Raw genomic sequence first — 17251 nt, forward strand, 5'->3', positions numbered from 1 at the left:
TAAATCAAGCTGTTCTGTGAAGGCTTGGGAGATTTGTCAGAGAACATTAGTTAAACAAACAGCTTCTTGAAGACGAATCCGTAAATATTTGTGCACTCCACAAATTTGGCCTTTATGGAAGAAAGGCATGAACAAAGCCATTGTTGAAAGGAAAACGCAAACCCTAAACAGCCAGAGATACAAAGTAATGGTGTGAATCAAAGCATATACGTCAGAAAGGTTCAGTCAAAGTCCAGATCTAAATCCAAATGACAACCTTCAAGGAGCAAGAATAGTACTGACAATCCAAAGTTATCAGAAACCTCCACGCTTCTCTCTTTCCTGATCCTCAGACAGGTGTGGCAGGCGAAACATTTTAGCTCTAATATCTTTCTATTTGTGTGTTGAGTGTCCAACAAAAGGGAAGCACGCCTTTCTCAATTTAACTCTCTCTCAGCTTCAGCAGTAGCTAAATATGTTTTTGTTAAATCTTAACATCAGATATTCATCCTACCAGTTTCTCCACTGGGGCATAAAGTGTAAACCTTTGCCTTATTAGAGTTGAAGCTAGACAGAAACACATTATATAGATTAATTACACACAGATGGTTTCGAGCCTTTATTTCCGTTAGTTCTGTGGATTTTTCACTTGCAGATGATGAAAACACGACACCTAAGATTACAATATGACATCAGAATAACAGAAAAAATGCTTTTATTACAGAAATGTGGGCTTACTGACAAGTATGTTTAATACCTGCTTAAGGGTTGTCATTTTCAAAAGGTACTTTTAATCTGATAGTCAAGCCTCAACACATATCCAGATGTATGAAATATGACTGTAGATTCTTGTTTGTTCTCCCTTTCTAGAGCTGTAATAGCTTTACACATACCGGATAACGTTATTCCCAGTGAATAATGTTGGGAACCCTTGTGGATGCCATCAAAACACAAACACCAAAACATCTGGGGGAGCCTTTTTAATTAAAAGGAAATAACCATGTCAGATCCATAGAGCTGGGTTTAGGTTGGTGTGTACATACCCATGTGTGTCTACTCACCACTTTCATATACGGTGTAACCAGCAGGTGTGGTTTCACAGCTGCAGCGTATTAGGACGAATCAGGAGGAGCATAAAAGACAAACAGACGTCACAATACAGATGTCAGATTATTTGCCTGCCCAGCAGGGTAATCAGGTTTATGTTCCCTATGTTATTTTTTTGCCCTGATTTTAATCAGAGTTTTTAATCTTCTTTTTCAGGAAACCAATCAGTGCTGTTCACTGTTTCTTTGCTTGTCTTCCTGGTTCCACCTGTTCACACCATGCTGCAACCTACCTCAAACTTGTCTGCCTGTCCATCATCCAGTCCCCTGCATGCTCATTTCCTGACAGAAGTAAGAGACAGTACCATCAAACCAAAGTTCTCCACCAGCTGCCAAACAGTCTCTGTGGTTCAGCTTACATCCCTCTGGATCTCTTCTACCATATCAGTAAAGGACTCGCCTCATTTCTCTCATCTCTTAGCTATCCCTATGAAGTCAAGACAATAACAGCTTTCTTCTTTTCCCCGACAGGTCCCCGCAGCGGCAGGGCACCACCGTTTTTACAATCGATGACCAGAAGTACACACCAGGAAGTCTAGTGAAATTGCCGCAAGTCGCCCCGAAATGTTTAGTTTTTACATGCGTGATCGCCTGACTGTAATTCATGCTGTTCATGACTTGAATTAAAACAAAGTTTTAAAAAATAAAGTGGTTCCTGAACTCAGCAAAAGTCAGTGCAACCTGAAGTCGATGCCAACAGGAAGTTATTGAAGTCGTATTAAATCCACTGACCTAGGTTTAGCTTTTTCCTCCCTCTGTTAGGGTTAGCTCTCTATGGAGGAGATAAACCCCAGGGGTAACATTCAGACAGTGAACCTGATATTCAGCCAGACATTGTGCTGTCGTCCCACACTCACTCATGCAGACGCAGAAAGGCTTGTCCACGCTTTTGTCTCCTCCAGGCTGGACAACTGCAATGCGCTCCTCATCGGGATCCCTGGGAAAAGCCTTCAGAAGCTGCAGTCCATACACCCCCACCCTCAAGTCACTACACTGGCTTCCTGTCCCACTCAGGATCGAGTATAAGGTCTCCCTCTTTACCCACCAGGGCATCCATGGTGATGCCCCACCATACCTCAAGGAACTTCTCACCCCACAGACCTCAACACACATCCTCAGCATATCTGCTGACACCAAGGATGATGCTCCCTACAATGGGAGATTGGGCTTTCTGCACAGCTGCTCCCAGGCTGTGGAATGCTCTCCCTGTCCACCTGAGGACCCAACAGACTGTGAATGCATTTAACTGTGGCCTTAAAACCCACTTTTTTTAGGAGAGATTTTAATTGAACTCTTGCCCTTTTACTTATTGTCTTTATTTTATCATGCTCTCCATTTTATTTAGCACTTGCCTGTTTTACAATGTAGCACTTTGGGATTTGTAAAAAAATAAAGTGCATTACAAATCCAATGTATTATTGTGCTTAAAATGTTTATTAAAAAAAAAGCAGAAAACAAAAACTGAATAAATTCAGGCGAAAGTCCAAAAAGAAGCAGGATACTGGCAGGGCTGATAGGCTGCACACAGCAGGAGAATGACAGGCAGACAATGGCAGACAGGTCTAAAAAGGGTTGGGCTGAAAATAGGGTCAAAAACATTGCAGGTGGTGACCAGAAGTCAGAGATGATGGAGTCCGAGTGAGGGCAAAGTGAGACGGGGGGATCCAAGAATGAGGTCATGAACAGGAGACTCAGACAAGGAGTGCTGGACAGCTACTCAGACAACGGCATTCAACGATCTGGCCAGCTCCAGAGAGACACTCTTTTTGTCTGTGGGCCCACGTGCAGAGGTGTTTCACACCAGAGAGATGTGCAACATGTGCTCAGACAACTAGACAAAGCCAAGTACAATCTGTTTAAAACATCAAAGCAGCCAGCCATGGAAACTGGCTGCTGGTGATCTTTCTGAGCTGTTGCAGGGGAAAGCTGTCCCGGGAACCAAGCTGCGCCCCTGTAGGCCATGCAGAGATCCTCCACACGGCCGAGCACGACGCCGAGCACAGACCAGGCGCAGTGTACAGGAGATCCAGACAAAGATCACACAGGCCTGGATCCCAAATGAGAGCTTTCACCCTGAGCTGGAGAGCTAGCTTTCACTCTAGAGTAATTCAACGTAACCGGATGCCCCTGGGCCTCGGGTCCCTGGGGCCCATGGCTGGATCGGCCTCGACATAGCTGGCTGCCAGAGAAGCGCACTGACTCGTCCCTGCGGCTCCCAGGGACTTTGGCATTATGGCTGTTGGGGGTTTCCCATCTCTCCTCCTCCCTCAGATGTGAGGGGCAGCTTTCCCTGTGTTGGCCCCTCTTGGGCACCTTTGCTCTGGGGGTCCCTTCGGGCATTTAGGGCTTTGATGCCCCTGGTGTCTGCCTCGGCGCACTTGGGAGCAGGTCTCTTGCTCTTCACAACCTCTATTGAGCCTTTTTCTTATGAAAAAACCTTACATACACAAGCACACTCTCACAAATACCAACAGGTGCTTGGATTCCAGTACTCACAGATTTGGGATTTCTATACAGAAAACGCCTATTATCTTTAGCTAAAAAAAATCTCAGCAAAAAACAAAGATGGCGGATTTGCAAAATATGTGACCTATGACCTTGTTCAAAAAAACGTAACAGAAAACAGAGAAAATGGATTTGCTAAAAAATATGAATATACACATTACCTGTAAAGATTAAATTCAACTTTCCTAGATTGTTAGATACTCCAAGTACACAACAAAATGTATTTAAGGGCTACAACTTTTGAACCCTTTATGTGCCAAAAATACAAGATATCTCCAAGAGGCAAATACTTTTTCTCTGTACTGTATGTATTTGATGTCATTCCGTGACAAATAGAACATAGGCTACCATAACTTCTTTACACTTGTGCATCAGGAATTTCTTTTCTCTTTGTCAACCCTATTTGATCATGTAATAGTGCCCTTGTTTTGTTTTATTGTTGCTGTAACTGCCCTGCTTTTATTACCTCCTCCTCTGTGTTGCTCTTTTCTGATCTTGGCTGTTTTACTGCAGCATTTGCATCCCTCTGTTGTGTTTCCTCTGTTGTGCAGGCTCTCACTTCCACACCATGTCGAGTGAATGTGTTAACGTATTCATGCTTTAAGTTTTGATGAATCTTTACTGTAAGGGGCTCCTTTTATTTTTGGTAGTACTAAAACAAATATTTTAAACGCTTTTCTGTTCTATTCCTTTTCAGAATTCCATCTCATAACATCGAATCACCACTATTGCCTCCATTGCCTCTGTTTTAAAGGATATGGTCCATTTAATTTTCTTAAATGATTGTTCTTGTAAATATGCTACGATTTTTGAGAACCACAAAGATGGTCTGGAAGAAGCCTAAAATATCGTCATACCCACTTGTAATTTTCACACAATTAGGAAACTGTCTAGGATAGTTTCTTTTTTTTTTGTAGAGCAAAACTGCTCTGGCATAGCATGTAAACATATGGGGGAAAAGTGCTTGATGAAAAACAAAACAATTCAGGGTATTTTTCCAACCCAGTTCAACCTTAAGGTGGAACCAATGCAGTGCTGGGTAGATTTATGACAACAAGGTTGAGTTATGGGTTTGACCAAGCTTACTGGGTTAAACTTTCTGGGTTACAGTGATCAATATCTACATCAAGGCTAACAAAGGCAGGATTGAAAATCATATGCTACAGTATGGATGATTTAAAAATTATATTCAGAATCAAAATAATTATCTATTTATCTTCTTACCTTTATTTCTTTAAGAGTTGTCAGGAGGGGGTGGTTCCAGTCTGCATCAGTCAGGAGATGAGAACTGGGTCCACACTGAAAAGGAAGCCAGTTCATGGCACCACAAGGACAAGCAACTCTGCACTAACACACTCAAACTAAAGAGCAGCTATGTTCGATCAAAGAGACCGACCGTATCTCACCAGGTGTTGCGTATAGACGTCACACCCTGGTGGGCTACGTCACATAGTTGACTTTGTTTACATAAAAACCTCAACCTGAGCGGAGCGACAGGAGACCTGTCCACTTAGGGAGCAGTGGCCTGCCACTGTTACTGCTACTGGCAGTCAGGATGGAACGAAACAGAACTGTAGTTTTTGTACTGACACACAAACTGTCTCCATTATAAGGCTTGTGACCATTTCTAACTTGTTCATTCATTTAACATACAGAGATTTGCTCTGCAGGACACTGCATGTGATGATTCAGAATAGAGGCTGACTGAACCAGTACCTTCAATGACCGAAAGCTCTTTTCCGTCATAGTTCTGCAAAAAACATGCACCATTGATTATGAGCCATAATAAATACACACAGATCACTGAACAAAAGGATGATCTGAAAGAGGTTAAAATTATTTGGTAGGATCTGTTACCAAAATGAAATGTACGATGTTAGAATGGTTTATTAAAAGTAGAATCTTTTTAGGGCTTAGATGTGTTACCTTTCAAGAGTCTCTCTGTGGTGTAGCACATCTATGAAGGGTCCCCAGAACAGAGCCTGCCTTCTTTTAAACTTGCTGAGTTTCTTTTAGTCAGTTGCTCTGATGCTGCTATCCCAACAGATGATGGCAGAGGAGATCACACTCTCCACAATAGACTCAGGCATCCACATCCTTTCCTCCTCCAGCACCAATAAGGCAGAGCCACTGCCACTCCATGGCAGCACCCAAACCTCATTCCACCTAGAGACAGCACTGCCTCAACATCCTCACACTCTAGGCCGGGGATGCCAAAGCTGCAATTTCACTTGGTGTTTGTTTATATTTGGGTGTAGGCACGCTTTGATACGGCCACACCCGTGCAAGCTCAAAAGTGGAGCGTCTGATAAGAAGGTGAACAAGATTGCCAAGGTGCGTGGTATGCTACACGAAAAAGATAAAAAACAAAACAACTGGACTTTTGAAGGCGTTTCGCTTCCCATCCTGAAAGCGTTCTCAATTCAAATGCCTGGAGTAGTGTGGAGTTCCATGCTACACATCCTTTAACAAGTTCTTTAAATGTGTGTGTCAGACATAACTTTCATGTTTGATCAATGAAAGCAAAACTGTGTGGGAGTGGTGGGCTAGTGGTTAAAGAACGGGGTGCTTGCGACCTGGAGAGACTGCACTGTACTTGGTTTGACTGCCACAGACTGCCACTCTGGGTCCCTGAGCAAAACCCCTGGCCCCGGAATGCTACCTGGGTGCTGCACAGGGACAGCCCACCGCTCTCTAAGTGATGGGTTAAATGGAGAGAACACATTTCATTGGAATGTATGTTGCAATGACAGCGAACATGATGATTATTAACATCACAGAAATTACTCGGTACTATTGTAATTTCTTTCAATCCATCCAATGTTTCTCTCTGATTTAGCAGAATAGCATTTGCCACCATGCACACTTTTGCTGGGGAGAATGCAAAATGTGCAAAGCCGGTGTATGTGTTTCCATGATGAAGGTGACATAAATCTTAAAAGTCACATGGACACAGGAAAAGACCAAATAACTGCTCCAGTTTACTGAGTTTGTTGTTACTCCAGGCAAATGCTTACCAGAGGTTGACCAAATTTTAAGAAGGCCACTGATGCGGTGCCAGTGGACCAAGGAGAGGAGCTAGCTCTCCATTGAGTCAGTGATAGGGGTTCTACTTCTGCAATGTGATTTCAAAGAGACGTCTTGCAAAGACTTGCTTATTTGATGAGCAACCAAAAAACTGATAAGTAAGATCAGCTTTACTGCAATGTATGGTTGGGCAGACATGGAGGATGAAGACACAAATAAGGATCTAGAAGAAGAAAAATAAGGATCTAGAAGAAAACCAATGACTGGAGTATGCACTTTTTTATTTGTTATGTTTATTTGTTAACTTTGTGAGACTGTTGCTTTTTTGTCATTGCTAGAAAAAAAGAACACTAGAATGCTTGTTTTCTCCGAATATTATTTTCCATTCTTGTTCATTTGTTTGTCCAGTATGACAGTGAGCTATTATTGTTAACTTTCTAAAACAGAAGACTATTTATTTCTATAATTCAATTATAGAGATTTAGTTTTCAAACTTGTTGAGTTGAGAAACCATAACCAAAGTTTATTTAACTATTGTTTAAACTATAGTTGTTGAGTTTTTTAAGTAAACAGAGCATCATTAATGTTTTTCACAACTCGGTCAAGTCATAATATGGTCACCTTATTAAACTCGCAAAATGAATTACAGTCATTAATACAACCAGACATTAGCACCATCATAGAGCATTATTGTGCCAGTTTAAAATTTATTTTTCATGCTGGGAAAAAGGTTTATATTAAGTATTCTGGACAGTTCAGACAGGCAGTCTGTTAAGAATGACGAAGCTCCTTCTGAGGTCTTCTTTAACCCAACAATTTTTGACCCAATGTTTGGTTAAAACTGTTCAGCTTATGTCCCAGCAGTTTAAACTCAGCACTTGGGTTAAAGAAATGCCCCAGAAGTTTTTGTGGATACTAAAACAGCATGAAACCACATAATTTGGCAAAAAAATTGCTTCGCCTTGCTGGTTGTTTTTCTGCTGTGTTTATCCTGGAAGATGTCCAGAACATAATCCTTTTTTTTGTTTTATGCTCAGCTTCATGAGTTCGGGAGTGGATCGACTCTGAACATTATGTAACTTTAAGAGGTCACAACTGTGTTCATTTTTCTTTATGTCCCAATAAGCAAAGTTTGCGTCTCACGCACAAACAGTGATATCTTCTCGTTGAGAGGAAGCAGAACATTTCTTCAGAGTTTAATGTTATCCCGGTTTCAAAAAACAGAGAAAAGAAGGAATTCAGCCCCCCCTGCCTCTTGCACAACATCTTCTTGATTTATGTTTCCTCCCTTTTGGTAGGAAGGCTTTAAAAGACCCGTGTCTGGGTTGGGGGTTAGTTACAACAACACCATGGTGTCGACGAACCAAGTGCTCACAGGCGCAGCTCTTTTTCTCATTGCCCTCGTTTCACAGGGTGAGTTTTCAAACACTTTTTGCTAAGATTTCTGTTTGATTCATTGTTGCACTCTGTATCATTCTAAAAGTTGGAAGATTTGGTTTTTAATTCCGTCAGGGGAGGGCATAATCGGTGGCAGAGAGGCAGTGCCACATTCTCGACCTTACATGGCCTCCATCCAGGTACCCGAGGGAGACACACTGAAGCATGAATGTGGAGGATTTGTGATCGCAGATCAGTGGGTGATGACTGCAGTCCACTGTATGCCAAACGGGTGAGAGAGCATTTTTTTAACCACCGGAGAAGCAGTGAAGACCAAACCTGCTGTGCAAATGTCTGTTAGTGGTGTTTTTGGTTTCTTTCTGCAGAAGAATTTGCTAAGAAATCTTTGTGATTTTGTTATAGCAATTATAATTTGTTCTCATATTGAATTTTTTTTGTACTTCTTGCACAGCCCAAATGGAAGGAAAGTAGTGCTGGGTGTCCATTCTCTGAGTGAAGCAGAAGATACGAAGCAAACCTTTGACATTTTGGAACTACACAATCATCCTGACTTCAGCATAGAGAATTATGACAATGACATTGCTCTCATTAAGGTAAAGTTAAATTTATTGCCAGCATTGTTTGAAAAAGAGATCCCCCATCCCCATTCAAAATTTATATTCAATATTTATTTAATCCTTCAATTCTAATTGGATTCAGAACTGCTAGCTAGTTCTATTAAGGAACCCGCAGCTATTTTTCCTTAGCTTTATGTTGAATACAAACATATATATATATATATAATATATATATATATATAGATAGATAGATAGATAGATAGATAGATAGATAGATAGATAGATAGATAGATAGATAGATAGATAGATAGATAGATAGATAGATAGATAGATAGATAGATAGATAGATAGATAGATAGATAGATAGATAGATAGATAGATAGATAGATAGATAGATAGATTTATTTATTTATTTATTTATTTATTTATTTTGTGTGACATCTTTACAGTTGGATCGACCATTCAATTCCTCTACAGCCATTAGCGCCGTGCAATTCCTGCGAACAGACGGCACAAACCCCGACACAGGTGCCGCGGTCGAGACAGCTGGCTGGGGATCACTAGACAACTTGGGGTCAAGGCCAGACAAGCTCAAAGAGGTGTCCATTGAGGTGATCAGCTCGGGTAAATGCAGACGCGCAGACTATTTTGGGAGAAAGTTTACCAGTAACATGATTTGCGCCCATAAAGTGTGCCGAGACAACTGCGAGCACTCTCATGGACTGGAGGACAGCTGTGATGTGAGTTACGTCTTTTATCTTTTATTTTTTCATAAATCCTACATATTTTGTTTAACAAAATATCAAGATTTGTTCTGTTGTTTGATTTACGTTACCACAGTTTCTTCTGGAACTGGTCAAAAATGAAGAATTTATTTAGTTACTCTTATCTGTCTGCTTCTGTTTTTGTTTTCTTTAGGGTGACTCTGGTGGTCCTCTGCTTTACAATGGCATTGCTGTCGGTATCACCTCCAACGGAGGGAAAAAGTGCGGGCAGATTAAAAAGCCTGGGGTATACACTATCATCTCCCACTACACTGAGTGGATAGACAAAACCATGGGCACTCAGCCAACCGCAGCTCAAGAGGAAACAAGTTAAAGGGAAGATGGAAGCTTCACAGTTATGAGCCAGTTGCGGCGTTAACCAGAATTGTCAATGCCCCACTCTCTATTACTATGTCCATACTGCAACCACATGTATGATCTGATTAATTTCAACGCTGCATCTCATGTTTTTTTAAATCCAAGAATAAAATGCAAGCTTTGTCACAATTGTTTCCTGTTTGCTTTATCTTGTTCATTATCTCATAGGGAGCTTTGCGCATGCATGCATGTCCAGAGAACTTTGACATTTTGTCACAATGTGACCACAAACTAAAATCTCGAGAGTTAAGAGATTCACAGTTTAGGTGGGGAAACCTGTCGACACGTCAGCTGTTAGTTGTGAGCTTTTTTTTGTCTTTATGGAAGACTGGCAAGAGGAAGGTCAGTGCTGAAGCAAAGTCGTAATACCTGTTTTCAGTTTACCACAAGGGGATACAGTAAACACGTGGGAGAAGGTACACTAATCAGATAAAAACAAAAGGGATGGATGGAGTCTCATGTACTCACATAGAAGATAACTGGACTTCCTCTTGTTCCTTGATGATGTTCCACCGCTGATCCAAAAGAGTTCTTCAGTTTAAGGGGGATGGACAAAATTAATAAAACCTGTTACAGGCTGAAAGAGACTTCAGACCAAGGCATGGGTTGGAATGTCCTTGTCAAAATCCAGACCTAAATCTAATTGAATTTGGAGACTTACTGAGCTTGAGTTACTTTGCAAAGATGGATGGACAAATATTTTAGGTTGTGGTTGTGCAAAATCTATAGAGACATGATAGAGACAGACGGGGGCTGAGATCGGTATCAATAAAACAATTAGGAACTATGTGTTCCTTTCCACTTCCCAACTGTGCACAACTTGTGTTGTCTCGTAACCCCCCCCCCCCCCCCCCCCCCCCAACCCCTGGAAAAAACGAAACTCAATGTTACAAGACAAAATCTGAGAAATCTCAAGGAGTATGAATATTTTTGCAAAGCACCATGTGTCAAAGCCCCGTATGAAATTAAACAACACATATAAAATTAAAAGATCAACATAAAGATGCCCTAAGCCACAAGAAAATACAATGTCATGAGGTATCAGTTACAGAGGAAGCACATCAAATGAAGACATGTGGACTTACATAATTCCAGAAAATTAGAAGATTTTATTGCAAGCTGCACAGTGGATTGAAAAACAAGCTCTTTTTCTGTAGGTGTTTCTGTTTGTGGGGTATGGATTCCAAAAAAGAACTATATTTCTTGTTCAACCCAGAATTCAAGAACATAAATTTAGGAACTTGGGAGAGGGCAGTAAAGAAGAAGAAAACCAGAAGTTAATAAGAAGCAGCTGTACTTCATCGTTTCCTCCCTTCTTGGCTCAATAGGCACGCACACAGTTAAAGTGACTTCTGTAGCGTTCTTCTATTTAGTAAAATCAACCAACCACCATTAATCTTTCCACTTTTCTTCTTACATTGCTCTTACATTAAGCAGACATTTATTAAAACTACATCAAGGCAAGATTTAGTGAAGTTTCCCTAATTTAGAGGGATCATTTTTACCGGCTTATTCAGCTTCTGAAAGCCTACCAGAAAACCACATTAGCGACTATAAAAATAATACATTTGGAATATAATTCAGTTTTGTTCAAATTATCTTTCTTTGTTTTATTAATGCTATCTGGATGACTTCTCAAATAAAATAACTCAAAAATAGTTTATTTACAAGTAAAATCTTTCCATGATGGTCATTAGCTTTTGCATAAATTGGATTTGCAATGTTTTGACCTAATAAAACCATAGGTAAAATGTGTTTTGTATGTTTCTGTGAGGGCTTAATTCTTAATTTCAAACTTTCAAAATTTCAAAGGATTTACAAATACAGAATGCAAAGTTTGATCTATATATAACTTTGAACTGTTATGGATATGTCTCTATCTGTATAGAGGCATTTTGTTAAATTTACTTTACCCCATAATTCTTATGCACAATTTCTTTTATACTGCAACGCCTCAAAACGGAAATTAATTATCTCCTAATAAATATGCTGCCTCTTTTCTGTCTCCCGTCAAATGATTTCGTTCTTGGAGCTCTTGTGAGGAGAACCTCTTGACCGAATACCCTCGACCTCCATGTGAGGCCACCAGTTTGTCGACCCCCGAAAGCAGCTCCTTCACCTGTGGATAGCTCAACCCACTGTGAGACTTTGAAACATTCAGCAGATAAAATCGGCTGCCGCACTTCCGAATCAGATCCTGCAAGGATGAGTGAGCTCCGGCCACGTATTCGTTGATCTTCAGAGGCCTGTGCTTGTTGCTGTCGAAATGAACAAACAAGATGATGGCGTGCTCCACAACCTCTCGCCCGAAGATCTTCTGCACGTGTCCGAGCATCTCACTCTCGCACTGGGTGAAGCGTCCCACCTGGAGCACCAGCAGGAAGACATGGGGTCCAGGTAAGGCCAAGGCCAGGCAGTCTTTCACCAGCTCTGTGTTCTCAACCCCATCGTCATCCCACAGTTCAGGGGTGTCCACCAGGATGAGCCGCTTCCCACCTGTGAAAATCTCCTTTCTCTCACAACAGATGGTTGACTCAGTCGGGTCCTGACAGGAGCTGTTGAGTGAGTACGTGTTACCGCTTCTGTTTAGGATCAGATTGAGAGCAGAGGACTTCCCACTGCCAGTGAGGCCCAACAGAACAACAGACGTCTTCTTGGTTTCATCACCTTGAAGACGAAGCAGAGAAACGAAATGTTACAGTCAAAGGAAACGCAAGAACCCAAGAACACATTTAAGCATCCCAAAAATAGAAAGACAGAATACCTGAGACATGATTAAATGAACTGATTTAATACACATAGATCTTAATGGCAAAGTTGCAGAAAAGTTATCAGCCCTGAAACAGGAGATAATTGTTTTCTGCCCTTTTCAAGAATCCAATGCACAGGCTGTCATACCTGGCTGGAAACCACCTTTCTAGTGATGGAGCTCTAACAATATTGTTCTTCAAACTGTTTAAAGCAGGAGTGTCCAAACTTTTTGTTACATGGACCAAAATCCTTAAGTCAGCAGAACGCATGGGCCTAAAAAAGTCTGTCCATCCATCCATCCATCCATCCACCCATCCATCCATCCATCCATCCATCCATCCATCCATCCATCCATCCATCCATCCATCCATCCATCCATCCATCCATCCGATGTCTTCTGTTTATCTGAGATAGGGTCACGAAGGCAAAAGCTACAGGACGGAAACCCAGACATCCTTCTCCCCGCCAACATCCTCCATCCCATTCTGGGGGACCCCAAGGTGTTCCCTGGCCAGACAGCACATATAGTCGGTCCAGTGGGTTCGGGCTCTACTCCCAGTGGGACGCGCTTGAAAAAAAAACCCAAAGGGAGGCACTCAGGCGGCATCCTGATCTGATGCCCAAACCACCTAGCGTAAAAAAGTCACAATTTTAAAAACTGAAATCACAAAAAATAATATTGTGATTTTTGTTCTACCCACTTAACAAACTGTTCTTGCAGCATTTTAATTTAACACATAGTCAGAATTTGATTTCTGATTTTGCATTTCCATAGAGTATACATTTTTATCACACCGAAGTCAGGAAATGGCTCTTCTTTACTGCTCCAACACCTCTCTGCACACCTTCTGAGCCTCCTTCTTTGGAACAAGGAAGTACTGTGATTAGAAATCCAACTGGGTTTCCTGTCTCACATCTTTTGGCTCCTACTGAAGAATGTTGGCAAACACACCCTGCGATTTAGAGTAGATAATATTTCTCAACTAGGCTAAGAAACCTAATATTTAGCCCCTTTCAGCTGACATATTTACTGACACAGTTTAGCTCGCCAACACAACCTCAGACAAGGGGAGAAAAAGTAATTCAGTGTTGACACCCTCTTGTGGCTGGGCTGTGCAACACAAGGCCTATTTGCCGTCTCTTTTTTGTTGTGCCTCAACACCACCCTTGGCTAGCAGCCTGAATTTTCGTCTGACAACATTTTTGCAACATAATGCCAGAGTGAGTTGTTCCTGTAGCAACTCTGCTAATGACTGACCATCCCAATAAGATGAACATCAACTCAGGATCCACACTCTGTGTGAACCGCATCTTGCGCAACTTAGTAAAACAGCTTTGATTAGGCGTTGAAGAATTTTAGGGAGGACTGCTTGAATTTGATGCCTTCCAGAGAAGAGGTGGGTTGGGGGAGGGCAAAAAGAGTGGAAGCCTGGAGAGTTAACAACTTAACAAAAATAGCCAATATCTGGGGTTGTCAGTCAAACTAGCTCACGGTTGCCCATATAATGTTGAGTCTTGCAGCGTCAAGCTAACATATCTTGCATAATAAAACACATGGAAGACATCATACTTAACCTGTTGTTTTCATATATAATAAGACCCTTCATAGGGCCGTTCGAGTTGGCAAGGATAAAAGACTATCTAGCTTTTAAACAGCAGGGGTTCAGCCTACAAATTCTGGCCACAAATTATCACAATTTTTAAGCAGGATGGTGTGAAAATGCCAATTGGTTCTTGACTAAACTTCTCTGTCACAAGCAGGCCATGGGCAGGGGTCTGAATCAGCTTTGGTCAGATTGAGGGAATTTCTCACAGAGATGCAAAACACATGAGAAAAGTATTTCAGGTTAAAGGCTTTTGTGCAGCCGGAACAAACCTGTGTGCTTTTCCTACTAAAACTGGGATTATTTCCTGGAATCCTTTTAGCTAGCAGGCCATTGATGCTATCTAGACTCAACTGACATGCTGTGGGTATGGGCGACTGTAAAGGAAGCTAAGCAAAAATAAACAGATGGGCTCTCTCATCTTTGGCTCACAATGCCTATGGTTTACCCTGTCTTACAGGTAATTTAATTAAAGCTCCAACAATTCAGTGTCACATCCGAAAGTGGGAGGAATTATTTAAGACCAATTGTTGGATCCAACATGGCAGCTCTTCGCATAAACAACAGTAAGCTGTGATAAAACACATTTATTTTACAAATTAAAATTGCTGTTTGCATGTGCAGAGTACGACTTTAAACAATGATTGTAAGACATACTATGAAAAAAACAACAGCTTTCCTGGCTGATGCCATATTGGAATCCTAACCTTTTGTTTTTTGTTTTTTATTTTGGAATCCCGAATTCTCTTACTGTATTAATCGGAACACTTTTTACTCAGGTTTACCCTATTCCCAGCTGCTACTTTTATTTTGCAAGGCAAATGGAATGTAATATTAGAACAGGGAGGATAGTGGATTCAAGTGACTTTAAACATTGTATGGTTGTTTGTCCCAGACGAGGGGGTCACAGCGTTACAGGAACTGATGAACTACTAGGATTTTCACCCACAACTATCCCTCAAGTGTGCAGAGAGAGGCAAAGGCCAAAGAACAAACCCTCCTACCTAAAAAAAATTATTCCCTGTCTTTCATCATTCTTTCAGCATCAGATTTTTTTTAAACAGGTTAATTTTCTGTCGCATTGCAGAACAGTAGTTCCTTGTGCAAACATATCACGAGCAGCTTTGCCTGTTCTCATGATATATTAGTTAAATCCACCAGTCAGAAAACCCGGCAGCCAGTCAGTTTTGACCTTTGGCCAAAAAGAGAAAGCATCCAGTGAGCAGCGATTGGGTGAAAATAAAATGCTTTGATGATGTCAGGTGTCAGAGGAAAATGGGCAGACTGGTTCAAGTTGACAAAAAGGCAGCAACAGCTCAAATAACCACTTGTTACAACCAAGGAATGCAGACCAGCATCTCTGCCTGCGGATGAAGCAGATGGGCTATAGCAGCTGAGGACCTCACCGGAAGGAAGTATAATTCACATAAATTTGCATAAATTAGACAGTGACAGATTTGAAAGCATGACTGGTCCAATGAATCTTAATTGCAAATGCAAAATTCGGATGGTAGGATCAGAATTTGGGAAAAACTAACATAAAAGCACTGATCCATTCCGACTTGTGGTTAGGGCGGTTTTGGTGTGATGGTGTGGGGGCTATTTTCTTGGCACACATCACCAACAACAAACTCCTCCCACCCCCAACAATAACCCAAATTTATGACCCTAGAGTACTGATCTTCCAGCAGCTACATCCAGATGGCAAAATGTACAATGTCACAAAGCTCAAACCGCTTTGAGCTGGTTTCTGCAACATGACAATCACCTCATTGACTTCCAAAGTCAGACGTTGTCTGTCCAATAGAGCCTGTTTGGCATGTAGTGGAATGTGGGATTTGCATTATGAAGCTGAAAAATCTGCTGAAGCTGTGTAATGCTGGCAGGTCCGTATGGACCAAAATCTCCAAAGGCATCTCTGATAGCAAACGGGGTCTAGCCTAGTGCTAACCAGGTCCACATAATAAAGTGACCAATGACCGTGAGCTTCCATATTACAGTCTCAGATACATTTTTTTTTTGCAATGCAGCAGTCTCAGTTAACTGGCTTTAACTCTCCAAGATTCCATGACTAAGTTGATCACAAAGAAATCTTTTTTTCCTCAGTTCTGTGCTTTTTTGACATTTTCACAGGCACTAATTCTCCAAATATAATTTGGATTTTTTTTTAAAGCATTAGGCTTTTGGCAGTTTTATAATGCAGCCTTTAGCAATCTTTGCATTTTAAAAAAAATTCCACCTGTTTTGACAATGAGAGAACATAAGACACTTCTTCAGATCAAAGTTAGAGTTAGTGATGCCTCATAATAGTTGTTTGCTTTTACCGTATACACCGTATAAGAAAACTGACTCACCATCAGGGGCTTTTGCCTGCAGCTGCAGCATGGATCTGTGGCTGATCACTGCCTCATGGAGACTCTCTCTCTTTGCTTCATGTTTCCTTTGGTCCTCTGCCTCCTTCTTTCTCTCCTCCTCGTGTTTAGTCTTCAGGTCCTCCATTTCCTTGGCTCTTCTTTCCTCTTTTTCTTTCACCAGCTCCATGAAAGCCTGCTCCTTCTCCTCTGCTTCTTGCATCTTCTGTCTAAGCATGTTCATGGCCGAGTCCTCCATAGACCTTCTCTTTGATTCATCCAGCATGGCTTCGGTGTAGCCGGCCTCACTATTTTCGGTGAGCACGTTATTCACCATCTCAAGCAAAGCTTGCAGGCCGCCACTTGCGGTAGACGACGTGATGCGACAATATCTGCCCTCGCACACATTTATCAAATCCAGCAGGCTGTCGTCCAGCGTGTCGATAACCTTTCCGTCCTCCACAGAAAGGATTACCAGATATTTCAAAGCCTCAGCGCCAAAGTGTGATTGCAGGATTTCGACGATTCTTTGCTCTGATTTTGTGTAATAGCCACCTTGGATCAGCAGAAGAAACGTGCTGACCCCACCTTTGCAAGCTTTGAAGCAGCCATCAATGGTCTGGCAAATAGCCTCGTCTGACATGTCTTCTTTTAAATCTTCGTAGTGCAGTCTGATAAAGTGCCCCTCCATTGTCAAGTCACAGACTTGTTTTTCGGATCCCAGTGAACTGAAAGTAGTCTGGTAAATGTTATCTCCAGAACCCTTCTGGAGCAGAGACGTCAAGGATGACCATTCCTGCACCATGGCAATGACTGCCACCGTATGCTTTG

General features: G+C 41.6%; 2 protein-coding genes and 1 long non-coding RNA gene across 3 annotated transcripts; 2 read left to right on the forward strand and 1 right to left on the reverse strand.

The window, feature by feature from the left end:
* Positions 1–1169: 1169 nt before the first annotated feature.
* LOC118561050 lies at positions 1170–2056 on the forward strand. Its single transcript, XR_004929745.1, has 2 exons — positions 1170–1472; positions 1557–2056. It is a non-coding gene; the product is annotated as an uncharacterized LOC118561050 (long non-coding RNA).
* A 5849-nt stretch (positions 2057–7905) lies between these two features.
* Positions 7906–9843, forward strand: LOC105932846 (complement factor D (adipsin)). The gene is made up of 5 exons (XM_012872141.3): positions 7906–8030; positions 8130–8286; positions 8467–8608; positions 9022–9312; positions 9491–9843. Exons 1-5 carry the CDS (start codon positions 7967–7969, stop codon positions 9668–9670), a joined length of 834 nt encoding a protein of 277 aa, XP_012727595.2. The 5' UTR covers positions 7906–7966; the 3' UTR covers positions 9671–9843.
* A 1269-nt stretch (positions 9844–11112) lies between these two features.
* On the reverse strand, positions 11113–17251 carry LOC118556336 (GTPase IMAP family member 8-like). Its single transcript, XM_036132798.1, has 2 exons — positions 16424–17251; positions 11113–12381 (listed from the first exon to the last, which is right to left on the reverse strand). Exons 1-2 carry the CDS (start codon positions 17223–17225, stop codon positions 11681–11683), a joined length of 1503 nt encoding a protein of 500 aa, XP_035988691.1. The 5' UTR covers positions 17226–17251; the 3' UTR covers positions 11113–11680.

Source organism: Fundulus heteroclitus, unplaced genomic scaffold (assembly GCF_011125445.2).
Source record: "Fundulus heteroclitus isolate FHET01 unplaced genomic scaffold, MU-UCD_Fhet_4.1 scaffold_540, whole genome shotgun sequence".
NCBI lineage: Eukaryota > Metazoa > Chordata > Actinopteri > Cyprinodontiformes > Fundulidae > Fundulus > Fundulus heteroclitus.